Source organism: Elephantulus edwardii, unplaced genomic scaffold, assembly GCF_000299155.1.
Source record: "Elephantulus edwardii isolate Elephantulus edwardi_28Jun2011 unplaced genomic scaffold, EleEdw1.0 scaffold00013, whole genome shotgun sequence".
NCBI classification, from domain to species: domain Eukaryota; kingdom Metazoa; phylum Chordata; class Mammalia; order Macroscelidea; family Macroscelididae; genus Elephantulus; species Elephantulus edwardii.
The window spans coordinates 2,443,594-2,468,246 of record NW_006399763.1 but is presented as its reverse complement, the minus strand read 5'-3'; the positions used below and the strand labels follow the sequence as shown (position 1 = coordinate 2,468,246).

The 24,653-nt window shown below is 40.6% G+C and overlaps 1 protein-coding gene across 1 annotated transcript in view; it reads left to right on the top strand.

Annotated features, from left to right (window-relative positions):
• The window catches only part of LACE1 (lactation elevated 1), a 390,750-nt gene extending 366,697 nt beyond the window's left edge, over positions 1-24,053 (top strand). The window contains exons 11-13 of the mRNA XM_006881166.1: positions 14,442-14,582; positions 18,484-18,597; positions 23,925-24,053. Of these exons, the coding sequence (XP_006881228.1) occupies positions 14,442-14,582; positions 18,484-18,597; positions 23,925-24,053 (384 nt within the window). The remainder of the gene's footprint in view (positions 1-14,441; positions 14,583-18,483; positions 18,598-23,924) is intronic.
• The last annotated feature ends 600 nt before the right edge of the window (positions 24,054-24,653 follow it).

The window sequence follows — 24,653 nt, the reverse complement described above, 5'->3', positions numbered from 1 at the left end:
CAGCAGAGCATGAAGTAGAGTCTGGGTTTTTTTCCCCCCCAGGTGCCTGTCAGGGCCTGGGTTTCAGCTGTCCACACCACAGCAGTGGGCAACGAGCTTAAAGCCCCTGATGGCTCTGGGCACTGACTCTCACCAGTGGCTATGGATGAAGTCACAGGCGATTTTCAGCCAGCACCGGTAGAATAATGCACTTAATGGCCATTTTACTACTTTGAAAAAAAAATCCCATGCTTTAATTATCCACAAGGCAAAAGGCATGAATTGACAGCAATTATGATTTCAGAAAATGTCTTATGCTATGGAGGATCAACTAATGCAAACACAAGCATAAATGTTAGCACTGCCATAGATTGCATGCATGTAGAATTTAATGGTATAGAGAGCTCTATTTGCCTAGTGGTAAGAAGCTATTGCTGCAATCTCAAAGGCATGTGGTTCAAATCCACCAACTGCTTTGTGGGAGGAGGATGCACAGTCTCCTCCTGTGCAATTTACTGCCCTTGGAAACCCGCTGGAGGGTCAGCTATGAGTCGGTCCCAACTCCATGGCAAACAACCACAACATCCATCTGTCAAAAGAATGGGAGAATGTGTTTTCTCTACTTTGGAAAGTCTCTGTAGGATTTAGATTTCATTTTTAAAGTATTCAAGCCAGTGGTTGTGATTGATTTTGAAGAAGACTTGGTGGTGATATATTCTTTTATTCACCAATCATGGATTTTGAAGCACTCTGATCCCTGGTTTATGTTGGGTGCTGCAGAGACTAAGAGACACTGTAGAGACAAAGATAGTACCGACCCTGTTGGGGCCCAGTCTCATACACTGGAGTGAGGATGGCAGTTGTATAAAGGCCATGGCTTCTTGAGCTCTTTGGTATATGCATTTATGTCATGTATTTTACATACTCACTTGGCTTTTTTAAGAAGATGAAGAAGTCTAAAGGAGAATATGTTGTTGTTGTTGTTTACAAGCCACTAATATTCCTTTCTATGGGAAAAGGTGCAGCAATCTGCTTCTATAAAGATTACAGCTTTGGAAACCAAGTTTGTCCCCCCTCCTACAGGCTTGCTTCAAGTCAGAATTGACTCCATGGCAGTGGGTAATTCGTTGTTGGGAATTTGTATAGATCTTCAAACTAATTTCTTTATAGCATCATTCTGATTACTTGGGGTTTTTAAAAAAAATTTTTTTATATTGGTTTGCATTCAAAATTCATATACCTTGTATTTTACACATTTTTTCATTCACACTGTGTTTCATACAATCATTCTCATATGTTGTGTTATAAAATTAATCAACATTGATCTATTGATATTGATATTATTGTTAGGTGTCATCAAGTCGAGTATGACGCATAGTGACCCTATGAACAAAAGATCTGAAACCAATCCTGTCCTGCACCACACTAGAGTCCATTGCAACAGTCACCTTGTCATTCCACCTGGTTGAGGGTCTTCCTCTCCTTCGCCGACCCTTCACACTTCCCAACATCATGTCCTTCTACAAGGAATAGCACCTGCTAGCAATATGTCCAAAGTAAATTAAGTGAAGCTTCATCATTTATGCCTCCAAAGACCACTCTGGCTGCACCCCCTCCAAGACACATCTATTGTTTTCTTAGCCATCCATGGAATGAATGTCAGTGCTCTTCTCCAACACCACAGCTCAAAGGCATAAATTCTTTTTCTGTCATCCTTATTCATCATCCATCTTAAATGCATAGCTAGTAATTGGAAAGGCTATGGCCTGAATCAGATGCACCTTAGTTCTCAGACTGACATCACTACTATCACCCCATCTTTTCAGGCACCCATTAGATCTTTTCTAATTCCTTCACTCCCTCCCTCTGCCCACCAAGCTCTGTGGGGAGAAATTTTCCCTCTTCCCCACCCTCAGCCTACCCTGCCCTCTTCTCTTCCCTGTTTGGATCCTTCTTTTCTTTTTGTATTAAAGTATAATTTTTGTTCCTTTTTCCTTTGGAAGATATAGAAGAAGTTATAAAATTAAAGATTATAAAACATACTTCTAAGTCCCTTCCTTCACTAAGTCCATTTAGGGATAATAATTGTTAAGTTTTAAAAATATATTAACTCAGAGCATTTTATATAACTATCTACATAAAGAAAGTGCAAAATATATCTTAATACAATTTCATTTGTGTTTTATACTTTTGTCACTTAGCTTATTACAAGGATTTTTTCCATAAAATGAAATGTTTTTTTCAAAAAGATTGATGTTTCATTATATCAGTATGTCATAATTTTCAGAACAGACTTGAAGAAACCCAACACCCCAACAACCACAGTGGCATTATAATTAAACCTTGTCTCACCAATTAATTTTTCAAGTTAATGTGCTCTCTTGCTTTCTGTTTCTATGCAAGTGAGCCCATGTCTTCACCATATAATTTTCTGACAGTTTTCTTTCTAGTAATGTATACAGTAAACCATAAGCTTCATCTATGAAAAGAAATTTTATATTGCACCATAAAAAGTATTTTTTGTAAACATTTTTAAACAAAAATAATGTGAAATTTGTCTCACATGCTTTGGGCATGCTGCCAGACATGGCCAGTCCTTGGAAAAAGACATCATGCTGGAAAAGATGGAGGGTCAGAGGACAACTTTGCACAAGTTGGATTGACAAGAATTCTAACAGCGGGCTCAATCATGTCAGCCATCAGGAAGGAGGATATTGCATGGTAGGGCAGGGTTCAGATCTCTTGATCATAGGGATGCTATGTATGGGTTGTAGTTAACTCAATGGCACCTGCCAATTACATCATACAAATCCCAAAATTAATTTAAAAATTAATGAGCATGATCTAAATCATATTATTGTCTGTTTACATATACTTATCAATTGCAAAAAAAATATCTTCAATCAAATCTACTTCCATTAAGTTGATCTGACTTAGAACAATTTTGTAATACAGAGTAAAACTGTGGCATTGGGTTTCCAAAATGAAACTCAGACGCAGACTTCTTCATCTTTCTCTTATGGAGTGGTTGGTGGGTTTCAACTACCCACCTTTTGGTTAACCACAGTGCCACCAGATCTTTTTTCCCAGTAGATAATATTATCTAAATATGCTGGATTTAGTGCTTTTTTTAAAAAAAATTTTCTTTTTTTATTGGTTTACATAAAAATTCATATATATGGTGTTTTGTTTGTATACATTGTGTTCCATGTACTCCTGCATTTATTGCAATTTCATACAACCATTCCCATACACTATGTTTTATAAAAGTAATCACCACTAAAGGAAATGGGAAAGGTCTGGTGTGAAAAACAATGTATGTATTAAAAAAGCTGAACATAGAAATTCCATATGACCCAGCTATTCCACTTCTACTCTGAGAATATGAGAACTGACGCACAAACTGAGATTTGTACACCAGTGTTCATAGCAGCATTATCCACCTTCACAAGAACATGGAAATAGCCCAAATGTCCAACCACAAATGAATGGATTGAGAAATTATGGTACATTCACACAAGGAATACTATGCAGCATGCAGGAGCAATAACTTTGTAAATTATTACCTAACTTGGGAGGGACTGGAGAGTATTATGCTGAGTGAACTAACTCAGTCCCACAAGGATAAATATTATATAAAACCATTCTTGTATAAGGATCCATGAGGGGTGGAAGAGGCTGGAAGTAGAGGGATGTAGATGTGCAGGGGGAAAGAGGAATTAATCATTGGGTTGTACAATTTGATGGGTGATGAGGGAAATTGAAAGAATTTGTTTGAGTTTGTATTTTAATTTTGTAAATAAACTAGTAGAAAATATTAAATTTAAAACCCCAATGTATATTAATTTTATAAACTTTGTATGTAAACCAGTATAAAATAACATTTAAAAAACTTTATGAGGAAGATAAAAAATAATCACCATTGATCCATACCCACCCTAACTGCCTAGTCAGGCCCCCCACTGAATCTCTCCTATTTCCTGCAGCCCTCCTCTGCCCACCAACCTCTGTGACTTCGAGATTATCCCCTACTCCTTAACCTCTGCCCCCTCCTTCTTCCACTTCCCCCTTTGTACTTTGGTGTATATCTTACTAGTAATCCTTCTATCTTTACCATAATGATTTTATGCATATTTGTCCTTATGAGACTGAATTAGTTCTCTCAACATAGCGCTCTCCAGATGGACTAAGTGTCTTTTAAAATATCTACTTTTTCTAATAAATTTCTCTGTAGCAAGGGTAGTGTGTCATTTAGCTATTGAGAAGTAGCAAGCCACCCAAAATTCAGCAGCTGTAAAAAATATACATTTATTTTTGCTAACTATAGGTTAGGTAAGAAGTAATTTTTCTTTCTGTAGGCTCACTTATGCATCTGAGTCATCTATAGTCAGCTTTTCTAATCTTGGCTCTCTTGTCTGTTTGGGAGTCTGCTGCCTGTAGGCTGGCCTAGGACAAACTGGACAATTGGCTTTCTTTCTAATATTTTTCTCCTCCAAAAAGCAGGAATGACATCTACTTCCTAAACAACATGTCTCTGGAAACTCTATGAACTTTGATAAATGTCAGTAGTTACGGAAAGGTTTCAGGCCTTTTGTTCATAGGGTCGCTATGAGTTGTGCTTGACCTGAGTGCAATCAACAACAACAATAAACAACAAAAAGCTAAACCATAAGCAAGGAGGCCATGTAGACCAAAGGAGTGACCTCTGTGTTTAAGTGGTGTCTTTAAATTATGAGGGAGCTAATCCACCAGCCAGTCCTTGGTAGAAAAATATGTAGCCTCTATGTGTCCAATTTATAGCCTCTGAAAATTGGAGGGTCAGCTATGAGTCAGCTCCAACTTGATGCAATGAGTTGAGTTCTCTAGCTCTGAGGAAACTCTGGTAATGCAAAAGTGGTGCCTCTCTCATTCGGATGGCGGGGGAAGAAGAAAAAACTGGGGAGGAGGGTAGAGAGAATGGTGCAGCAATGAAGAAATGAAAACCCAAAATCCCTGTAAATGTTCATTAAAACTAATAAAATTTAATTTAAAAAAAAAGTGGTGCCTCTCTGAGAAATAAAATCCACCAGCGGCTCTGCAGAAGGTACGTGAACAATCTCCTCCCGTGTACTTTATAGCTTCTGAAAACCCACTGGAGGGTCAGCTATGAATTGGCTCCGACCCAAAAGCAGTGAGTTTGAATTGAGTCTTTTATTTGATTCCTGAAGAACTACATGAAGCAGAGCCTCTTACTGACCCACATTGGATATCTAATTTGAAAAATAAGTGTTAGTAGTGTTTTAGCCCCTGGGAGATTAGGATTATTTTGCTACTGTGGAATGATGGATCTCTCCTGGTTAACACAGGTAGCTTAGATGAATTTCAGCATCAATTAATCCCTTCAAAATTTTACCAAGTAGATATTCTATCTGTACAAGCAAAACTTGTAGGCATGACCCTTTCCATACCTTCTTTCCAATCAGACTGCCAACTCTACTCTTCTTCTGTGCAGAAATTCCAGAATTCCTGCTGGGGAAGATAGAGGACACACCCCTGCATGCTTTCTACTCCTCTTTATAACCTATTAACTGCCTTCTCTGCACTGAGGTGGTGTTAGATTCAGAAACTTAGTGGTAAATGGGAAATAATCTCTGCACTTAAGGAATTTCAAGTCTTATTAGTGGATCAGAAATAAGATATGTATTTGGCCTTTGACGTTTTTCTTGGAGGAAAAAATTTTACCTCGTTCTTCTTTTACTTTTCTAGAACAGAAGAATCCTCTGTCTTCATCAAAAAAGCATAGTTTAAAATCAATATATCAGTGTTGCATCATATAACCTGCAGAGCTGTCAGTTAACCTCTTTTAATTACCCATGTTCATACTGCTATTTCCTCATCTATAATAGGAAAATGACAATGTTTCCTTTGTAGAAGAAATTATAAAGATTAAAGGTTATTTCTGTGAAGTGCTTATGCATAGGTCAATAAATGCTAAAATTATTACTAAAATCTGCTCTGAATTCTGTCTTCATTCTTACAAAAGTGTTCTAGCAACTCATTCTAATATTCCCCCCCCCTTAAACATTTTTTTTTGTGGTTTGGGTGAATGTGTACAGAGCATATTAGTTTCTCATTCAACAATTTATATACTTTGTTTCCTGACAGTTGCAATCACTCAATGTATCAGAACTCTTGCCTATTCCTGACCCCCTAGATTCCCTATTTCTGTTTGTCCTTCTTTCCTGCCTTTGGAATTTTGTTTCTGGGCCAAGTTGCCTTCTTAGTCTGATATGACTGATTGTTCTGAAGAATATGTTCTTCGTGGTTGTTATTGTTCATTTTATAAGTCCTCTCTGCTTTTTGTTGTAGCTGTTATTATGTGTCTTCAAGTCGCCTGTAACCCATAAGGAAGCAGTGTACAACAGCTCTGAAGCCTGCCCTGTTCTGAGCCAGTCTCACTGACTCCGACACACCTACCCCCATTACGCCATACTGTATCAATCCATCTCATCCAGGATCTTCCTTTCCTAGGCTGTCCCTCCACCCTTCTAAGCATGATGTCTTCTCCAAGGACCGGTCCCTCCTGGCCATTTGCCAAAAGTATGTGAGACAGAGCTTAAAAACCCTAGCCTCCAAGGAGAAACTTGATTTCACCCCCTCCGAGACAGACTTACTTGTTTTCTTAGCAGTCCATAGTATGTTCAAGACTCATGAATTATTTGCTCATCGTAAAGATTGGATATGGAAAATGAATACATCCCTGGTGCACACCTTTCTGATTTAAAACTATATAGTATTCCCTTGCTCTATTTGGACAACATATTCTTGAATTTAGATTTCTCATGAGCACAAGTTAGTATTCTGGGTATTCTGTTGTCCATAATTTGTTATGACCCACACTGTCAGATGCCTTTTAATAGTCAATAAAACACTAGTAGACATTCTTCTGGCATTCACTTCTTTCAGTTAGAATCTATCTGACATAATCAATGATAGCCCAGGTGCCATGGCCTCTTCTAAATCCTGCTTGAACTTCTGCCAGTTCCCTGTCAATGTACTATTCTACCTATTTTTGGATGAGCTTTCATGATTTTGCTTACATGTGATATTTAGAATATTGTTCAATAATTTCCACTTTGTATTATATCACCTTTCTTGGGAATGAGGGCAAACATGGGTCTCTTTCAGTCAGTTGTCCAGGGAGCTGCCCTCCAAATTTCCTAGCATAGACTGGTGAACATGTCCAGGGCTGCATCTGTTGTTAACTGAAACCTGTCGATTAGTATTCCATCAATTCCTGGGGCTTTTTTTCCCCCCAGTGCCTTCAGTGAAGCTTGAACTTCATTTTTCATTACCTCTGGCTCTTGTGGATATGGTACTTCTTGAATTTTTTCATTGTCAGCGGATTCTTTTTTTGATACAGTGAGTCTATGTATTACTTCTATCTTGTTTTGCTGCTTCTTGTATTATTCAAGATATTCTATGAAGAGGTACGTGACATCAAGATCAGAGGAAGACTCATCAAAAACCTGCATTATGCAGATGACACTTTACTTGCTGAAAGTGACTTGCTGCAGAAGATGAAGGACTTTGGTATGGATTACATCTCAACATCAAGGAAACAAAGATGCTCACCAAAAGACCAAGAGTCAACACCACCCTGTGCTAGAATATAGATTTTTACAAAGGCAGGAGCCCTGGCTATCTTGCTGACTTCTGGACTTTAGTATGTTGCATAGTTGCATAATAGGCACTGAGTCAGTATTGTTGATGCTCAGTAAATATTGTTGAAGCTCAATAGATAGTTGTTGAATGCAAAATGAGCAACACGTTTGCATGTGGTTGACCAAGTATAGAAATATTTTCCTAAGTGATGTGTGAATTATTTGGGAATCATGTCAGTTTGCTTCATTCCTCCCTCTTTCTCTCATAATCCGAACATCTCATATTTCACCAGATTTAATCCTGAGTGTTCCTTCCTGAGTACTTCAACATCAAACCCAGATCAGAAAATATACTTGCTAAATATTTGCTTTTAAAAAAACAAACCCAAAACAATAAAAAAACAAAGCCAACCTTCTTATGTTAAATTCATTTTCTTAAAACTCATTTCTCCTAGAGGAAAAGAGGAATCTGCATTGGTTCATGTGGTCCATTCTACTTTCTCATGTTTTTATAGAAAGTAGTATTGCTTCTTAGAAGTAAGGATAGTGAGACTTAATCTCACATACGTGTTATCAAGAGGGATCAATCCCTGGAGAAGGACCCCACGCTTGATAAAGTAGAGGGTAAGTGAGGAAGAAGACTGCAAATGAAATGGATTGACACCATAGGTGCAACTGTGAGCTCAACAGCCACAGCTGTAAGGAAGCCTGATGCAGGACTCGGGGGTGTTTTGTTCTGTTGAACATAAGAGTCATTATGAGCCATAGCTCACTGAACAGCACACAACAACAATAATATTGCTATACTTCCATGGTGTAAATGGAAACATTCTGGCAATCAAGAACCTTTCCTTGTTTTGTTGTTTTATGCACTGTTGAATAGACTGCAACTCATAGCAATGCTATGTACAATAGCTTTGAACCTTGGCCCATCTTGAGCCAGTCTCACTGTCTCTGACACACCTGCCCATTACCACAGTCATTGTCTGAATCCATCTATTCCAGGGTCTTCCTCTCCTGTGCTGACCCTCCAACTTTCCAAGCATCATGTCCTTTTCCAAGGAGCAGCCTCTACCAACAATATGCCCAAAGTATGTGAGACAAACCTTGCCATCCTTGCCTCTAAGGAGCACCCTTGTTACACTTTCTATCAGATATATTGTTCTCCTGGCAGTCCATAGCATATCCAGTACCCTCCTCCAACACCACAACTCAAAGGCATGGATACTTCTGTCATCTTTATTATTATCCAGATCTCAGATGCATAGCAAGTGATAGAAAGACCATGGCTTGAATCAAGTGCACGTTAGTCTTTATACTGACATTGCTCTTCAGGATTTGAGAGGTCTCCGATAATAGACTTTTCCAGTGCTATACATCTCCTGATCTCCTGACTGCTGGTACCAAGGGTGTTGATTTTGTATCCAAGTAATATAAAATCATTGTTAATTTGAATCTTTTCTCCATCTATCATGATGTTGCGTATTGGCCCAGAGATGAGGAATTTTGCCCTCCTGATGTTGGATGTAATACGTATTGAAGGCTGTAGTCCTTGATCTTTTGCAGCAAGCACCTCAACTCCTCCTCACTTTCAGCAAGCAAGGCTGTCATCCTCCAATCCCGAAGCCACTTTTTTCTTCTTAGAATCCAGTTTCTCAAGTGATTTGCTCGGCATTCAGATTGAATAGATATGGAGAAAGGATACAGCCCTAACATACACCTTTCTTGATTTTAAACCATGCAATGTTCCCTTGCTCTCCATTAAGCTTTGAGATTTTTTTTTCACCTGAACAAACACATAATTGTTTTAGAGATACAAAGGAAAGGCACATTTGCTAATATAATGACAAATGCAAACCCTACAGACAAAGATATATAATTTGTAAAATAGCTGAGTGGGCAAAATCCTGATTTTTGCTTGCTCTAGACATTTCAGTGCACTTCTGATAATAATTCTCCTTGGGCAGTTACACTGATAGGAATCACAGCTGCGCATAAAGAGTGAGCTTAATTATACATACCTACCCACCTGAAATGAGGCTTTGTAGTTTCACATATACTTTCCTGTTTATAAAAGTGAAACATTTCTCTTTTAAAAAAAAAAATAGTATATGCCACCCTCACAGCATAAGAATCTCCTTGTATGAGTTGCTGAGTTGTCCTTTTGTCATAAAAGCACCCTTTCTTAACAGTGCAGGAGAACAAGACCCTGGATGAGATGAAATGACACAGTAACTGGGATAAAGAGGGTACATGTGTCAGAGACAGAGAGATTTTTGATTACATAAATCCAGGGAGATTAAGATATTTACGCTGAGTCATCCATAGTCTTATCTGCTCCCAGCTATGACTCCACGGAAAGGCAAATGGCTTTGTTTTTCTTGTTGGGTAATTGGATAGAGGCGCTATATAGTTTGTTTTGGGGTTTATGTATTTTTTTTAAGGTCACATTTCATTGTTTTCAGTGAACGTTTACACAGCAGTTTAGGTTCACACTCAGCAGTTTCTACATAAGATGTTCTGTGACATTGGCTACATTCTTTGTAGTATATGAACATTTCCATTATTCTCATTATGTCCTGATCCTTGTTTCATGTGGGTTTAAAAAAATTTTTTTAAATTGTGATTTAATGAAAATTTTTCACTCATTCATTAATGTACTTTTCCCTCTCCCTCCCCCAGTTCCCTTTGAAATACATGTCTTGTTCCAGATTGCTAATTGTTGTTGTTGTTATGTGCCATTGAGTCACCTGTGACTCATAGTGACCCTATGTACAGCAGCCTGAAATCCTGCTCTATCCTGTGCCAATATTATTGTCTCTGACACACCTACCCTCATTACCCTAGTCACTGAATCAGTCCATCTCACTGAGGGTCTTCCTCCCCTGCACTGTCCCTCCACCCTGCCAAGCACAACGTCCCTCTCCAAGGATTAATCCCACCTTGTCTAAAGTGTGTCAGACGAAGCTTCAGAATCCCTGCTTCCAGGAAGCAGCCTGGCTTCACCCTCTCCAGGATGAACCTGTTTGTTCTCCTAGCAGTCTATGGTATATTCAATACTCTTCTCCAGCACGACAGCTCAAAGGCATCAATTTTCCTTCTATCATCCCTAGTCATGGTCCAGCTTTCCGACACATAGCAAGTAATTGCAAAGACCATGGCCTATATTAGGCGCACTTTAGCCTCCAGACTGATATCGTTGCTCTTCAGTTCTTTGGAGAGGTCTCTGACAGCAGACTTTCCCAATGCAATTTGTCTTAATTTCCTGGCTGCTGGTATGAAGAGTGTTGATTGTAGTGCCAAACAAACTGAAGCTGTTAACAATCTCAATCTCTTCACGATCTATTATGATGCTGCCAATCAGCCCAGTGGTGAGAATCTTTGTTTTCTTGATGTTGATATAGATATTGTTAATTGTCATACATATAATGTCTAATCACCCATTCCTTTCAGAAAGTCCTTCCCTTCATCTGTTTCAGTGTAGTATTCATCCCCTGTCCATTCTTTTCCTGCTCTTCCCTTCTCCGTGTCCATCTTATTTTTATAACAGTGGTCTTATACAGTATTTGTCCTTTGTGACTGATATATTTCACTCAGCATGATGTCCTCCAGACTTCTCCATGTTGTGTAGTTTTTTATAAACTAATTGTTTTTCAGTGCTGCATAATATTCCATTGTGTGGACGTACCACAATTTTTCTATCCATTTGTTTTAAATTATATTGGTGGGAGAGTGAAAAGAATCAGTCCTGGTGAGAATGTTGAGGGTACTCTGGTGGCCTAGTGGCACAAGAAGATACAATCCAATCCTGAAGACATGATATTCACCCACCAGCTTTTCTGTGGGAGAAGGATGGGCAGTCTCCTCCCAAGCAATTAACTGTATCTGGAGGGTCAGCTATCTGTCATTTCCGACTCATTGGTACACAGCAACAACAGTGAAAGTGTTATCATGCTAGGAAAGATAGTGGTTGTGTGCCATTAAGTCAGACAAACTCATAGCTCTAGCTGGTGCATTCAAACTGCCTGCCTTGGCCTTGACCCTACATACAGCTTCTTACCACTTGACCAACAAGGTCAGGGAGAGAGAGGAAGACCCTCAACGGTGTGAATTGACACAGTGACTACAACAATGGGCTTGAGCGTGGCAGAAATCAGGAGGATAGTGCAAAGTTTCAGTCTTTGTTCAGAGAGTTGTTGTGAGTCATAGTCGACTTGACTGCACCTAACAACTAGAAGTGAGAGTTAAGGGAGTGCAGTGGCCTACTGAGTAGAGCTGCAGTGCTGACTCAAAGGTGGGACCTCTCTGCCAGTTCAGATCCACCAGCGACTCCACAGGAGAAAGAAGGACAATCCCCTCCTACACGATTACCATCTCTGAAAACCCACTGGAGGGTCAGCTATGAGTTGGTTCCGACTTGACGGCAATGAGTAGTAAAAGTGCGAGGAACTCTGGTAGCACAGTTGTTAAGCATTTCCTTGCTGACCTAAAGGTGGTGGCTTGACTCTGCCAGCCCCTCCAAGGAGAGAGATGTAGAAGCACGCTCCCATGAAAGGTTGCAGTCTTGGGTAACTTCTGAAGGAATTCTACCCTGCCCTGCAGGGCTGTTGTGAATTGGAATTGACCTGATTGCAGTAGGTTTTGGAATGAGAAGGATAAATCATCCTCAGCTTATTAGTACTGAGCTCAGTCATCTTAGCTCAAAACAGTAAGAGGTAGCCAATGTGGTCTGGGTGCTAGTGTGTCTCAGGCACTGCACTAAATTCTTTCTGTGTATTATTTTGTTTCATCTTCACCATTTTATGAAGTAGACCTAAAATCCTTGTAAGTTGCCAGGACTTTTCTTCTGAAGCACCTCAGGATTCACTTAAACCTTCAACCTTATGGTTGAACCTAAGTGTATTAACAATTTCTGCTGCCACCCAGGGACATCTAACTGGTGAAAGACCCTAGTTAGTAAGTTACAAACTGAAGATTCAAGCCCAGACAGTCAGTTAGAGCCCTCGCTCCTAGCTGTTGTCATACAGCAGAGCTGGTACATCTCAGGCTTAACACCAAGGGTCCCTTGGGTTTTTTTGTTTTTTTGGGTTTTTTTTTAAAAAGTCATGTTTAAACTCAATGCAAGTACACACTCTGGCCCCCATGTGTCTGCCCTTGGTGGGGTGGAAGGGTGACTAAGCTAAGGTCAGGCACTGGGTCTGTGGGAAGAAACTCTCCAGCCAGGAAGGACTGTGAGAATGGTAGGGGTCATCTCTTTCCAGATAACCATTTTTTTTCAGGTTGATGAGAAGAGAGAGTCAGAAGGGGCCTCTCTGAGTTGGTTTCCAAAACGGTCTAGTCATCCTTTGTGCCCTTTCTCGCTAGTTCTGTGCACCTTTTCCTGAGGACTCATAACCACAACATCCTCCTCAGAATTGCTCTATCTTGATGGAACCACTTCTCCAGAGCCAAACTCTCCAGAATTCTTTTCTTCAGAGTGTGTAAGCGATCGCATCTGGATGTTAGAAGGTGGTAAACTGAAACGGATGGACAGTAATGTGCGACTGATTCCTCCGCCAGTAAATAATCCCCTAGTCTCCATAGGAACACAGCAATAATAGCCACATTTCTGAAAGAGGTGATTTTGATAAAAATCACACTACCATTCGCCCTAAGGGAGGGAGACAGTTCTGAACTGGGAGAGGTCAGATACTGAGGAGGCCCCGCCACCTGTGTCCTGCAGACTGGCTGTGGGGATCTGGGAGCTTTCAGAAGGGCCTCACTGCAGACCCAGTCAGACTCTCACGAGACTCACCTATTCCAGTGAGGCCCAGAAACGTCTTCAGTGCATGATTTACTATTGGTGGAGTATAATCGTATACACACACAACTTTAAAAGTTCACATGTAACATTTCCTAGCAATATGAACTCCAAAAAGTATGTTTGCAGATAATTATTATAATTTTCATTAGTTAAAGTTATGTTTCCCGAACTGGAATTTCACAACCACAGGTTGCATCTTTGAACATCACTTTTTTAGACCTTGAGACCTATAACCTTCTCATTATCAAGAAGTTCCATGCTGCTCCAAGTTATGCTTGAGGTCTCAGCCTGCTTGTGGTCATTAAGACCCTTTAATACTTCCCAAAGACATTGGCAATGTTTACTTAGTTGTACTTGAATAATTAAACCTCCAATTAAGCAAAAAAAATCATCTGGTTATTTTTTATATTAAAATATAGTCTTCAAAATTGTGCTATAATATTTAGCATGCCATTGTGAAATGATTACATTTAATGATAGTGATGACAGTTTTCAATTGAGTTATAGGAAGGCTTGTTAGAGCATGTTTAAATGAAGGCTAAAAAATATTACATAAGTAAAAAGAAACAAAAGGGTTGAAGATAGATTTTAGGCAGCAGATCGTGAGGGCCTGACTGAGGTCATGGCCAGAGATCCTTTTCCACTCCCCACCCCACTCTTCTTGTTTTTGTCCCCTTTTACTATAACTAATAAGACTCAAACATAACAATGATTGTGAAAATGGCACAGGACTGGACAGTATTTTGTTATGTTGTGTATAGGATCACTATGAATCAAAATGGACTAGATGGCACCTAACAACAACAATTAGGTCGTATAGTGCATCTTTCCAGTGTTCTTATGAAGAGGGGGGAAAAAGATCACTCTGAAAACATAATGCTATTTGGTTTCATAATCCCCAAACTAACACCTAATTTCTCTTATGACAAAAGTGACCTTTTCAAATTTAACTTGTCCAAGGGTAACTAGAATTGACTTAATTTCATTATGTCTTCTTTATTCCACCTTAATTACAGCCACTTGGAGCCAGCGACTATCTAGAACTATCAAGGAATTTTGACACCGTATTTTTACGAAGCATTCCACAATTTACCTTGGCAAAAAGGACCCAAGCTCGAAGATTCATAACTCTCATCGATAACTTTTATGATTGCAAGGTAAAGATACAAGATACAGTACATTTCCTCAGAACTTATGTTCTGGGCTCTCAAGCCAGACAGCATGGGCTGAAATCTGGCTCTACCATTTATTCACCAATCTATGCCTTGGTGTCTCCATCTGTGAACTTGGCATAATAACATTTACTTTATAGGGCTGTTACAATGACAAAATAGGGTGACTATATATATATATCTCCCAGTATAATAATACTGGATACAAGCTGAGTGTCCTTTTAAATACTAATAGTCTTAAATTATTATTATTATTAAATACTAATATTGTTACTATTTAATATTTTTAATATTTAATATTCTTAATTAATATTAAGTAATTTTCTTTCTAGTAATAATAGTATATTAAACTTCCATTGCCAAACACTCTTATATACCAACCATTCCATCATTCTGCTAGATCATGTGCTAGATCTATGATGATGTGTAACAAAATGCCTTGTTTATTGTGAGTTCCCAGTAAATGCTTATGCATGAATAAACTATTGACTGACTGAATAATGACTAAAAAATAAGAATGGATGAGAAAAGAACAGTCTGGAGCAGAAGTGTGTAGGGAAGTCCTTCTGAAGGCCACCTACATCAGATTCCTCTGGACTACTAGAGAGGTGGACTCCAGAGACCACTTCCTGTCATCAAATGCTTTCAAGCTCCTCAAGTGCTTCTTAGGAATGCTGTGATGTGATAATTGGACTGCACGTGAAAGGTGAAATTTGGCAGTGAAGCGGCTGAGCGTGGACAGCAGCCAGTGTGACTCTAACGTATTTGCGAAGAGGAGCCTGCCTGTGAGTGTGACCTGAAGTGTGATCTGCTACATGTACCCACAGGCCACCATATGTATGAACAGGGAGGCAAGAGCCTGGGAACATTGAGTTATGAGATCTATTAGTGGTTGCCTTTGACAGTCAATCATCTAGGACTGGTCTTTGGTAACCTTATGGGGTCTAGAATAGTAATCAGGAGACAGGCTGGAGTTGGGTATACCATTTATAAGAGAGCTACTGTCAGGTACCTCTACAGAGTACTAAAGAGCAACAGTGTCAATCTACAGACTAAGGTGTGCCTGATTCAGACCATGGTCTTTGCAATTACTTGCTATGCATCAGAGAGCTGGACAATGACTAGGGATGACAAGAAGAACTGATGCCTTTGTGTTGTGATGCTGGAGAAGAGTACTGAATATTCTGAGGACCACCAAGAGAACAAACAGGACTGTCTTGGAGAGGATGAAACCAACTTTTTCCTTGAAGGAAAATCTTTTGAAGCTCTAAATCACATACTTTGGGCACGTGTTCAGGAAAGGCCAGTCCTTGGAGAAGGACATCATGCTTAGAAGAGTGGAGGGGCAGTGCAGGAGAGGAAGACCTTGAACAAAATAGATTGACATAGGAACCAGAGTAATAAGGGTAAATGTGTTGGAGTCAGTGAGACTGACTCAGGATAGGGCAGGCTTCGGAGCTATTGAACAAAGGGTCTCTGTTAGTCACAGGTGACTGAGTGGCACACAAACCAACAACAACAGTGCTTCAAGAAGAAAATGCAGAGGAGCATTAGTCGGTGGTTCTTAAGAATTGAGACAGTTTTTTGGCTAGAAATATCATAAAGAAAGCTTTTGACCAGCCTCCCTCAAGCTTATCCCTATCCTTTTTTATCCCCATTCTCCCCCACCACCTCTTATCTGACAAGATGATGGAACACCTGAACTACATTCCTGATATTTGCTTTAACAGAACCACATATTTAGAGTTTATACTTTTTTTATAAAAAGTAATTTTAACTGTCAGTCTTATAAATTGGAAACATAAGGCAGACTTTATTCTAGAATGTGTCCATGGAAATTTGTTAAATAATGAATTGTTGTTGTCGTTCAGTGCTGTCAAGTCAAGTGCGACTCCTAGAGACCCTATGAACAAAAGATCTGAACCCTGTTCTATCCCACACCATCCTCACACTTCCTGACACACAGAGCCCATTGTGGCAGTCACCATATCAATCCACTTGGCTGAGAGTCTTCCTCTCCCTTTGCACCTTTCCCACCATCATGTCTTTCAGCCCCTCCTTGCAATATACTCAAAGTATATAAAATGAAGCCTCCTCATTCTTGCCTCCAAAGAGCACTCTGATTGCACTCTATCCAAGACATATGTGTCCATTCTTTTGTCCATCTATGGGATGTTCTGTGCTCTTCTCCAACACCACAGCTCTTCTGTCATCTTTATTCACTGTCCAACTCTCAGATGCATAGAAAGTAAGCAGAAAGACTATGGCCTGAATCAGATGTACCTGACATTGCTGTTCTCAATAATTTGGAAAGGTCCCTAACTGCAGGTTTCCCCAGTGCAATGTGCCTCCTTATTTCCTGACTGCTGGTACCAAGGGTGTTAATTGTGGACCCAAGCAAAATGAAGCTGTTGACAGTTTCAATCTCTTCTCTATCCATTACGACATTGCCTACTGGTCCAGTGGTAAGAATCTTTGTTTTCTTGATATTGAGATGCAATACTGAATACTCCATCCTGAAAGCTGTATTTCTTGATCTTCTGCAATAAATGTGTGTCATCCGCATAATGCAGGATATTCTCATCTAAATAATGGGAAACAAATGGTCATTGTAATGAAAAGAAAAAGCTTATAAGAAGAGGAATAACTTTTGGAACAAATTCAGCCAAAATGCTCCTTAGGAGCAAGAATAGTGAGACTGCATCTCACTTTGTTCTCAGGAAGGACCAGACCCTGACAGAGGAGGTCATGTTTGGGACAGGAGAGGGCTAGTAAAAAAGAGGGAGACCCTCAATGAGGTAGACTGGCACGGTGGCTTCAGAAGAGAAACAAATAGCAACAATTAATTGTGAAGATGGTACAGGACTAAATCACATTTCATGTTGTTCATTTATAAATGACTGTATGTATACATAGGAAGCTCTGGGAGCTTAGTGGTAAGGGCTTGCACTGCTCCCCAAAGGCATGCAGTTCAATTTCACCAGCTGCTCTGTGAGAGAAAGAGGGGCAGTCTCCTCCCATGCAGTTTACTGCCTCTGAAAACCTGCTGGAGGGTCAGCCATGGACTCGATGGTACACAACAACATGTATCCGTAAGGTCACTATGTTCAAGCTGACTTGATGGTACCCAACAACAAGGTTACAGGATGTAGAAGGGTATTTGGATATGGAAATGCATGTCCCAAGGGTCAGTTAAGTTATTTTAAAACATTGGTGGATTTAGTTAAATAACAATTTTTAAAACATAGCTGGAATTCTGCAAAGTCAGGACTCTCTAAACATCAAGAGGAGTATGTTATGCTGGTGACATAAAATTTCTAAAAGAGATAAGGTCATTTTCAATGCATTATCACATATGCATACTCACTTAAATACTTAATGTAGTCAAGAAGTACTAATGTAAATATTAATCTTTTTGAAGACTGTCCTGGCAGGATGCTGATATAAGTGGAAGCACATAGTTCAATTCCAGTCGTGATGCACTGAGCTTAGCAGTCACCTTTGCAGCAAAATAGTAATTTCTCACCAGTGTATCTGGGAGCATGTTTGGAAAAGAGCCTGGTTCCAAATACCCAGAAATAAATTACCACATCAGGGGATAACAGGAAGAGCACTGCACTTAGAACCAGAAGATTAGACCAAGATCTTTCTCGCCTGATGTTAGTCCAACGTTTGCTTTCTGCTTCTCAGAGTGGTAGGTGTATGGAAATATTTTTATGTATGCCATGCAGTTAGAAATCTTATTTTAAAGAGACATTAACTACTAGAGAAAGAGGAACGTTTTAGAAGCCAAGATAACAGGCTTTTGTTTGGTGAAATCTCTGTCCATAACGTCACCTTGCCCAGTATACAGAGTAGCCCTCTCAGCCATTTCGCTGTGTTTCAGGTGCGTATAATTTGCTCTGCACTGACTCCTCTGTCAAGCTTGTTTCTGCATCAACATCATGACAATGATATGGAGCAAAGCAGAATACTGATGGATGATTTGGGGCTGAGCCAGGTAGGTGATATTAACATCATCTCTTTTTATTATAAAATAGTTATAATTGGTTTTGGTCTGAAATATGGCTTTGTTTTGAAGAAGGGCTGCAGTATGTGTCTAACCATTGGTTTTCTTTCTTCTAAGGCCCCTATAACAGACTGATTAGTGTCAAATTACTAAATATAAAAAAATTCCAATTTTAGAGAGCAAGGAAACTTAGTGATGATATAGCCTAGCACCCGCTTTTGCATATGGCAGAAATGATGTCCAGAGAGATGAGCTGCACACAGTAAACAACTGATACGTGACAGGCTGGGCCTGGATGTCCAAGCACCTGTGTCTGGTTCTAGGCTCATCATTCTGTTATCCTATGCCACTTCTGCTGGATGTTGTTCATCATTAAATCCATTTCTGGACTTGTTAAGTGTATAATATAGTATTGGTCCATGTGAGCTGGCTAGTTCAGGGTCGGGTAGTACCTACCAGACAAAGCCCTTGGCTTTGAAAGAATTCAGTGTAATCATCTCCCAACATCCATCCAGCAAACACTTATGGAGCACTTGTGGGTACCAGATTCTGGCACACTCAGTAGGGAAAAGCCAATGCTGGCCCAGTCCTCCTAAAGTTAGTATCTGGTTGTTGAGCCCATACCAGGTAGTTGTTGTTGTTGTTACGTGCTGTCAAGTCACCTGTGACTCATAGTGACCCTATGTACAATAGCCCTAAACTCTGCCCTACCCTGTACCAATCTCACTATCTCCGACACACCTACCCCCATTACCCCAATCACTGAATCAATCCATCTCATTGAGGGTCTTCCTCTCCTGCGCTCTCCCTCCACCATCCCAAGCATGATTTCCCTCTCCAAGGACCTGTCCCTCCTTACAACATGTCCAAGGTATGTCAGACAAAGCCTCAGAATCCTTGCCTCCAAGGAGCAGTCCCGCTTCACCCTCTCCAGGACAAACCTGTTCATTTTCTTAGCAGTCCATGGTATATTCAACACCCTTCTCCAACACCACAACTCAAAGACATCAATTATCCTTCTATCATCCCTAGTCATTGTCCAGCTCGCTAATGCATAGCAAGTGATTGCAAAGACCATGGCATGTATCAGGTGCACCTTAGTCTCCAGACTGACATCGTTGCACTTCAGTACTTTAGAGAGGTCTCTAACCGCAGACTTTCCCATCACAGTACATCTTTTAATTTCCTGGAGTGACTAAATCTTCTTCCTCTGTTAAAACATTACAGAGTATATATCTCAGCTATAGCCAATTGGTGTATTAGCCAAGATTTTAAAGCCATATATCTATGCTCATCTTAAGAACAAAAGGAGTCCCATTGTTCAATCCTCAGAGACAAAAGTTATTTGGAAAGAGAAAATAGTTCCTTATTGGCCTGAGTAGACATGGTGTATTCTCAGGAATTTGGAAGAATAAAACTAATAGTCCTTTTAAAAGGAAACTTTTAAAGTGTGATCACGTAAACCTCTATCAGAAATAAAGAGCTGTTTAATAAATAGCTCCAGTGGACTGAGACTTTTGAAATGGAGATTTCTCTAAGAACAATACTTATGACTACATATTGCCTTTGATAATTTAAAGAATATACTTGAAGGATGTTTTAGTTACCCAATGCTTCCAGAACAAAAATACCACCAGTGGATGACTTTAAGAACAGAAGTTTGGCCTAGTGGCAAGAAGCCATATTGCAATCCCAAAGGTACGCGGTTCGAATTCACCAGATGCTGTGCCGGAGAAGGAGGGACAATTTCCTCCTGCACCAGTCAGATCTGATTTGACAGTACATGCGTAAGAAATAATAAAAAAATTAAAAAAAAAACAAAAGTATAGTCCTATGATTCAAAAGGCTATTAATCAGACTTCAAAGTGAGACCTGAGAGGGATGCCCTTCCTTGTCTAATTCAGCTTCTGGTAATGGCCAGCAGTCCTTGTCAATCTGTGTTTACCACTTCTCTTCTACTTCCCTCTGTGTGTATATGGCTATTTTTATAGCTCAGAAGTGATTATATTTAGACCTCACTCTACTCAGGGAGCTCTGGTGGCTTCACGGGTAAGGAGTTGTACTGCCAATCCAAGGCAGACAGTTCAAATCTACTAGCTGCTCCACAGAAGAAAGATAGGTAATCTCCCATGCAATTTACAGCCTCTGGAAATATGTAAGAGGGTCAGCTAAGAGCAGGTTCCAACTTGATAGCAATGAAATGGAAAGAAAGCTATTCAATTATTATTTGATTAACAATAAATAAAGACCTGTTTCCAAACAGGATCATTTTGAGGGGGCACAGTTTGGTGCATAACAAGGTGCTGCATCTTCTCTCTGTTTCCAAAGTCCTTTAGATTGTTGTTATTGTGTGCTGTTAGGATGGAACCTACCCACAGGTGACCTGTTAGCAGGTTTTCAGAGGCAGTAAATTGCACAGGAGGAGACTACCCATCCTTCTCCCACAGTGCAGCTGGGGGATTCGAACCACATACATTTGGGATTGCAGTATAGTTTCTTTACCACTAGGCCATCAGAGCCCCTTTTAGATAATTGTTGGTATTGTTAGGAATTGTCAAATCGAGAATAACACATAGCAACCCTTGGAACAGCTAACCGGACCCCTGCCCTATCCTGGACCTCCTCATCAGCTCTGACACACTAGAGCCTATTGCTAAAGTCACTGTGTCAGACCATCTAGTTGAGGGTTTTCCTCTCCTTTGATGACCCTCTATCTTTACAAGCATGATGTCCCTTTTCAAAAGGGGCCTCACCTAAACTTGTTGTTGTTGTTATGTGCCATCAAGTCGTTTGCAACTCATAGTGACCCTATGTACAAGAGCCCTAAACGCCATTCTATCCTGTGCCAACCTCACTGTCTCAAACACACTCATTCCCACCGCTCCACTCACAGAATCGATCCAGCTCATCAAGGGTCTTCCTCTCCTGCGCCGTCCCTCCACTCTCCCAAACATGATGTCCCTCTCTAAGGACCAGTCCCTCCTTGCAACATGCCCAAAGTATGTCAGACAAAGCTTCAGAATCCTTGACTCCAGGGAACATTCTGGCTTCACCCTCTCCAGGACAAACCTGTTTGTTCTCCTAGCAGTCCATAGTATGTTCAATACTCTTCTCCAGCACCACAACTCAAAGGCATCAATTCTCTTTCTATTATCCCTATTCACTGTCCAACTTTCCGATGCATAGCACATAACTGCAAAGACTATAGCCTGGATCAGGTGCACCTTAGTCTCCAGCCTGACTACGTTGCTCTTCGGTACTCTTGAGAGGTCCCTCACAACCGACTTTCCCAATGCAATTCGTTTCCTGATTTCCTGGCTGCTGTTACCAAGAGTGTTGACTTTGGAGCCAAGTAAACTGTTAACTATCTCAATCTCTTCATCATCCATACTGATGCTGCCAATTGGCCCAGTGGTGAGAATCTTTGTTTTCTTGATATTGAGCTTCAATCCATATTGAAGACTGCAGTCCTTGACCTTTTGCAGCAAGCGCTTCAGGTCCTCCTAAGTTTCAGTGAGCAGGGTTGTGTCATCTGCTTAACTACATGTCCAAAATATGAAAGACGAAGTTCCGCCATCTTTGCTTCCAAGGAGCCCGCTAGCTGCACTTTTGCCAAGACACACATACTTCCTCTTTTGGCAGTCTATGGGATAGTCAGTAATCCCACCCCCTAGCCTAGGGAGGGAGCTCTGGTGGCTTAGTGGGAAGAAGTGCAATCCCAAAGGCACACATTTCAGTCCTCCAGCTGCTCTGTGGGAGAAGGCTGAGCAGTCTTCCTCTTGTGTGATTCATAGCCTCTGAGCACCTCTCAGGGGTCAGCTATGAATCAGTTGTGATTCTGTGGCACACAACAGCAACATCCCTAGGTACTCAAGGTATGTGATTCAAAGCCACCAGTTCCTCTGAGGTAAAAGATGGGAAGTCTCTTCCCATGAGACTTACTGCCTCTGAAAAACTACGGGAGAGTCAGCTATGAGTCCGTTCTGACCCAGCAGCACACAATAACAGCCACAGCTCTAAGGTCAGGTTCAGACACAGGGCACAGTAAGCTCAGTACTTGGGAGTGATAACATAAGAAGAAATCAGAAGATATAATCACACAGCCCGAGAGCTTGGGTGGCCAAGTCAGTTGGAAATACTGCGAGACCACCGCAGTTCCAGTCTGCCTACAGCTTCATCATTTGAAGTTCGACAGCCTCTCTGCATTTCCATTTATAACCTCGGAAACCCTACCAACTGTCACCATGAGTTGGAACCATCTCCATAATAGTGCGGGTGGGATTTTTATTTAGAAACTCATAAGATCATGAGGATCAGATGGACATAGAAACCTAGGATTTTTCTTTGAAAGCCTAATAGTTAAACCCTAAGGGAAGAGCTATAGACATAAAGCCCTCTTGGTGGTCATGAGACCATGTTATTGCTCCTGGTCCAGGACCACTCAGCAGCTTACAAGATCTGAGTGGGGGAGTAGCTTTACCCTAAAGAAAGTACCCATGTTCCAGCAGCTGCAGCCTTGCTGAGATGAGATCCCAGACACGTTCTGCAGGCCCCCAGGGGACCTCACTGTAATCATCCTTCAGAGTCAGGGCCACCCTGACTCCCACCCCCACCCCACAGACATGGGAATCTGTCCACCATGCTGCCGAGAGAAGCATCAGTTTCCCAACTTCCCAGAATGAATGCTCTTTGCTCTTATTGATTCCTGATCTGCATTTTGGGAGAAAGGATTAATTTTCTTTCTGAATGTCCTTTGGGTTTAAATAAGCTGATCCTCCAGTCTATTCAAAGATTGTGAAGTGGCACCTGTGAGAACTCAAACTCTACGGGACTGCCTTACTCTTTTTTTTCTTCTTCTTCTTTTTTTAATTAATTTTAATGAAAGTTTACAGAGACTTAGGGTTTCCAGTCATTCACTGTTGCACTTTTCTCCCTGCCCACCACCCCCGCCCCAATTCTCTTTTCTTCTTGAAAAGAAAAAGAAAAACTCTTTCACTGATATGCAATCCCTCCCCCTCAAGTGCACTCCACGACAGGGACTGCCTTATTCTTCCAGATCTTGCAAGCTTTCCATCTGTAGCAGGGTGCAGCCTTGCCCTGTTACTACCACTCTCTATTGGTAAAAATATTTGCTTTCAAACAGGTTCCAGCTTTTGCAAACTTTACTTAATATGTAGAGATTTTGGGGGGAAAACCACCCCAAAACCAAATCCATTCTCATTTGAAAGGTACACCTACACAGTGTTTACAATCTTGCACTAAGCTCTGTAGGTTTTCATCTGCAGTGGTTTTGATTGATTGTGCATTTTTCAAACTAGGACTCAGCAGAAGGTCTTTCCATGTTCACTGGAGAAGAGGAAGTCTTTGCATTTCAGCGCACAATATCCCGGCTCACAGAAATGCAGACGGAACAGTACTGGAATGAAGGAGACCGAAGCAAAAAGTAACAATCACTTTCTCATGAATAAAATGCCAGACAGATGATTCATGCAGGGAGAACTCTTTATTGCAAGACTTGAATGAATCATTTTCTCATCATTAATTTTGCACTTTGTCCTCTGGGCCATTTTTATATAAAACTGCTGTCAAAGAAGTAGTGGATTAATAAGTTAAAGCCATTTTTATGGACCTACTCATTTGCTTATTTATTTGGAGTTGCTTTTGCACCACAGAATGAAAATCAGCTTTCCAGAGATGAATGTAGGACCAGACTTTTAACTTTGTTATGTCACCTGACCAAACCCTGGGTCACAAACCCAGGTGAGTTCCAGGTGTCTGGAAGGTGCCAAGGTTTGGCTACACAGTGGTCTCATGCAGGAAAAACATGTTTCATGAAAGGAAGAAAGAACAGTATGTTTCTATTCAAGACAAAGAAAATGCTCTGGTTTATTACAAACTGGAACAAATAATGTTTTAGAACATAGGTTTAGGCATGTAATCTTTTTATCTTTAAGCTCTAATAAACCTCCCAGACCTGCAGGGAGCATGTGGTTGACTGTGAGAGCACGCCTGGCAGGCAGGACCTGACCACAAGCCCACTCACAGTT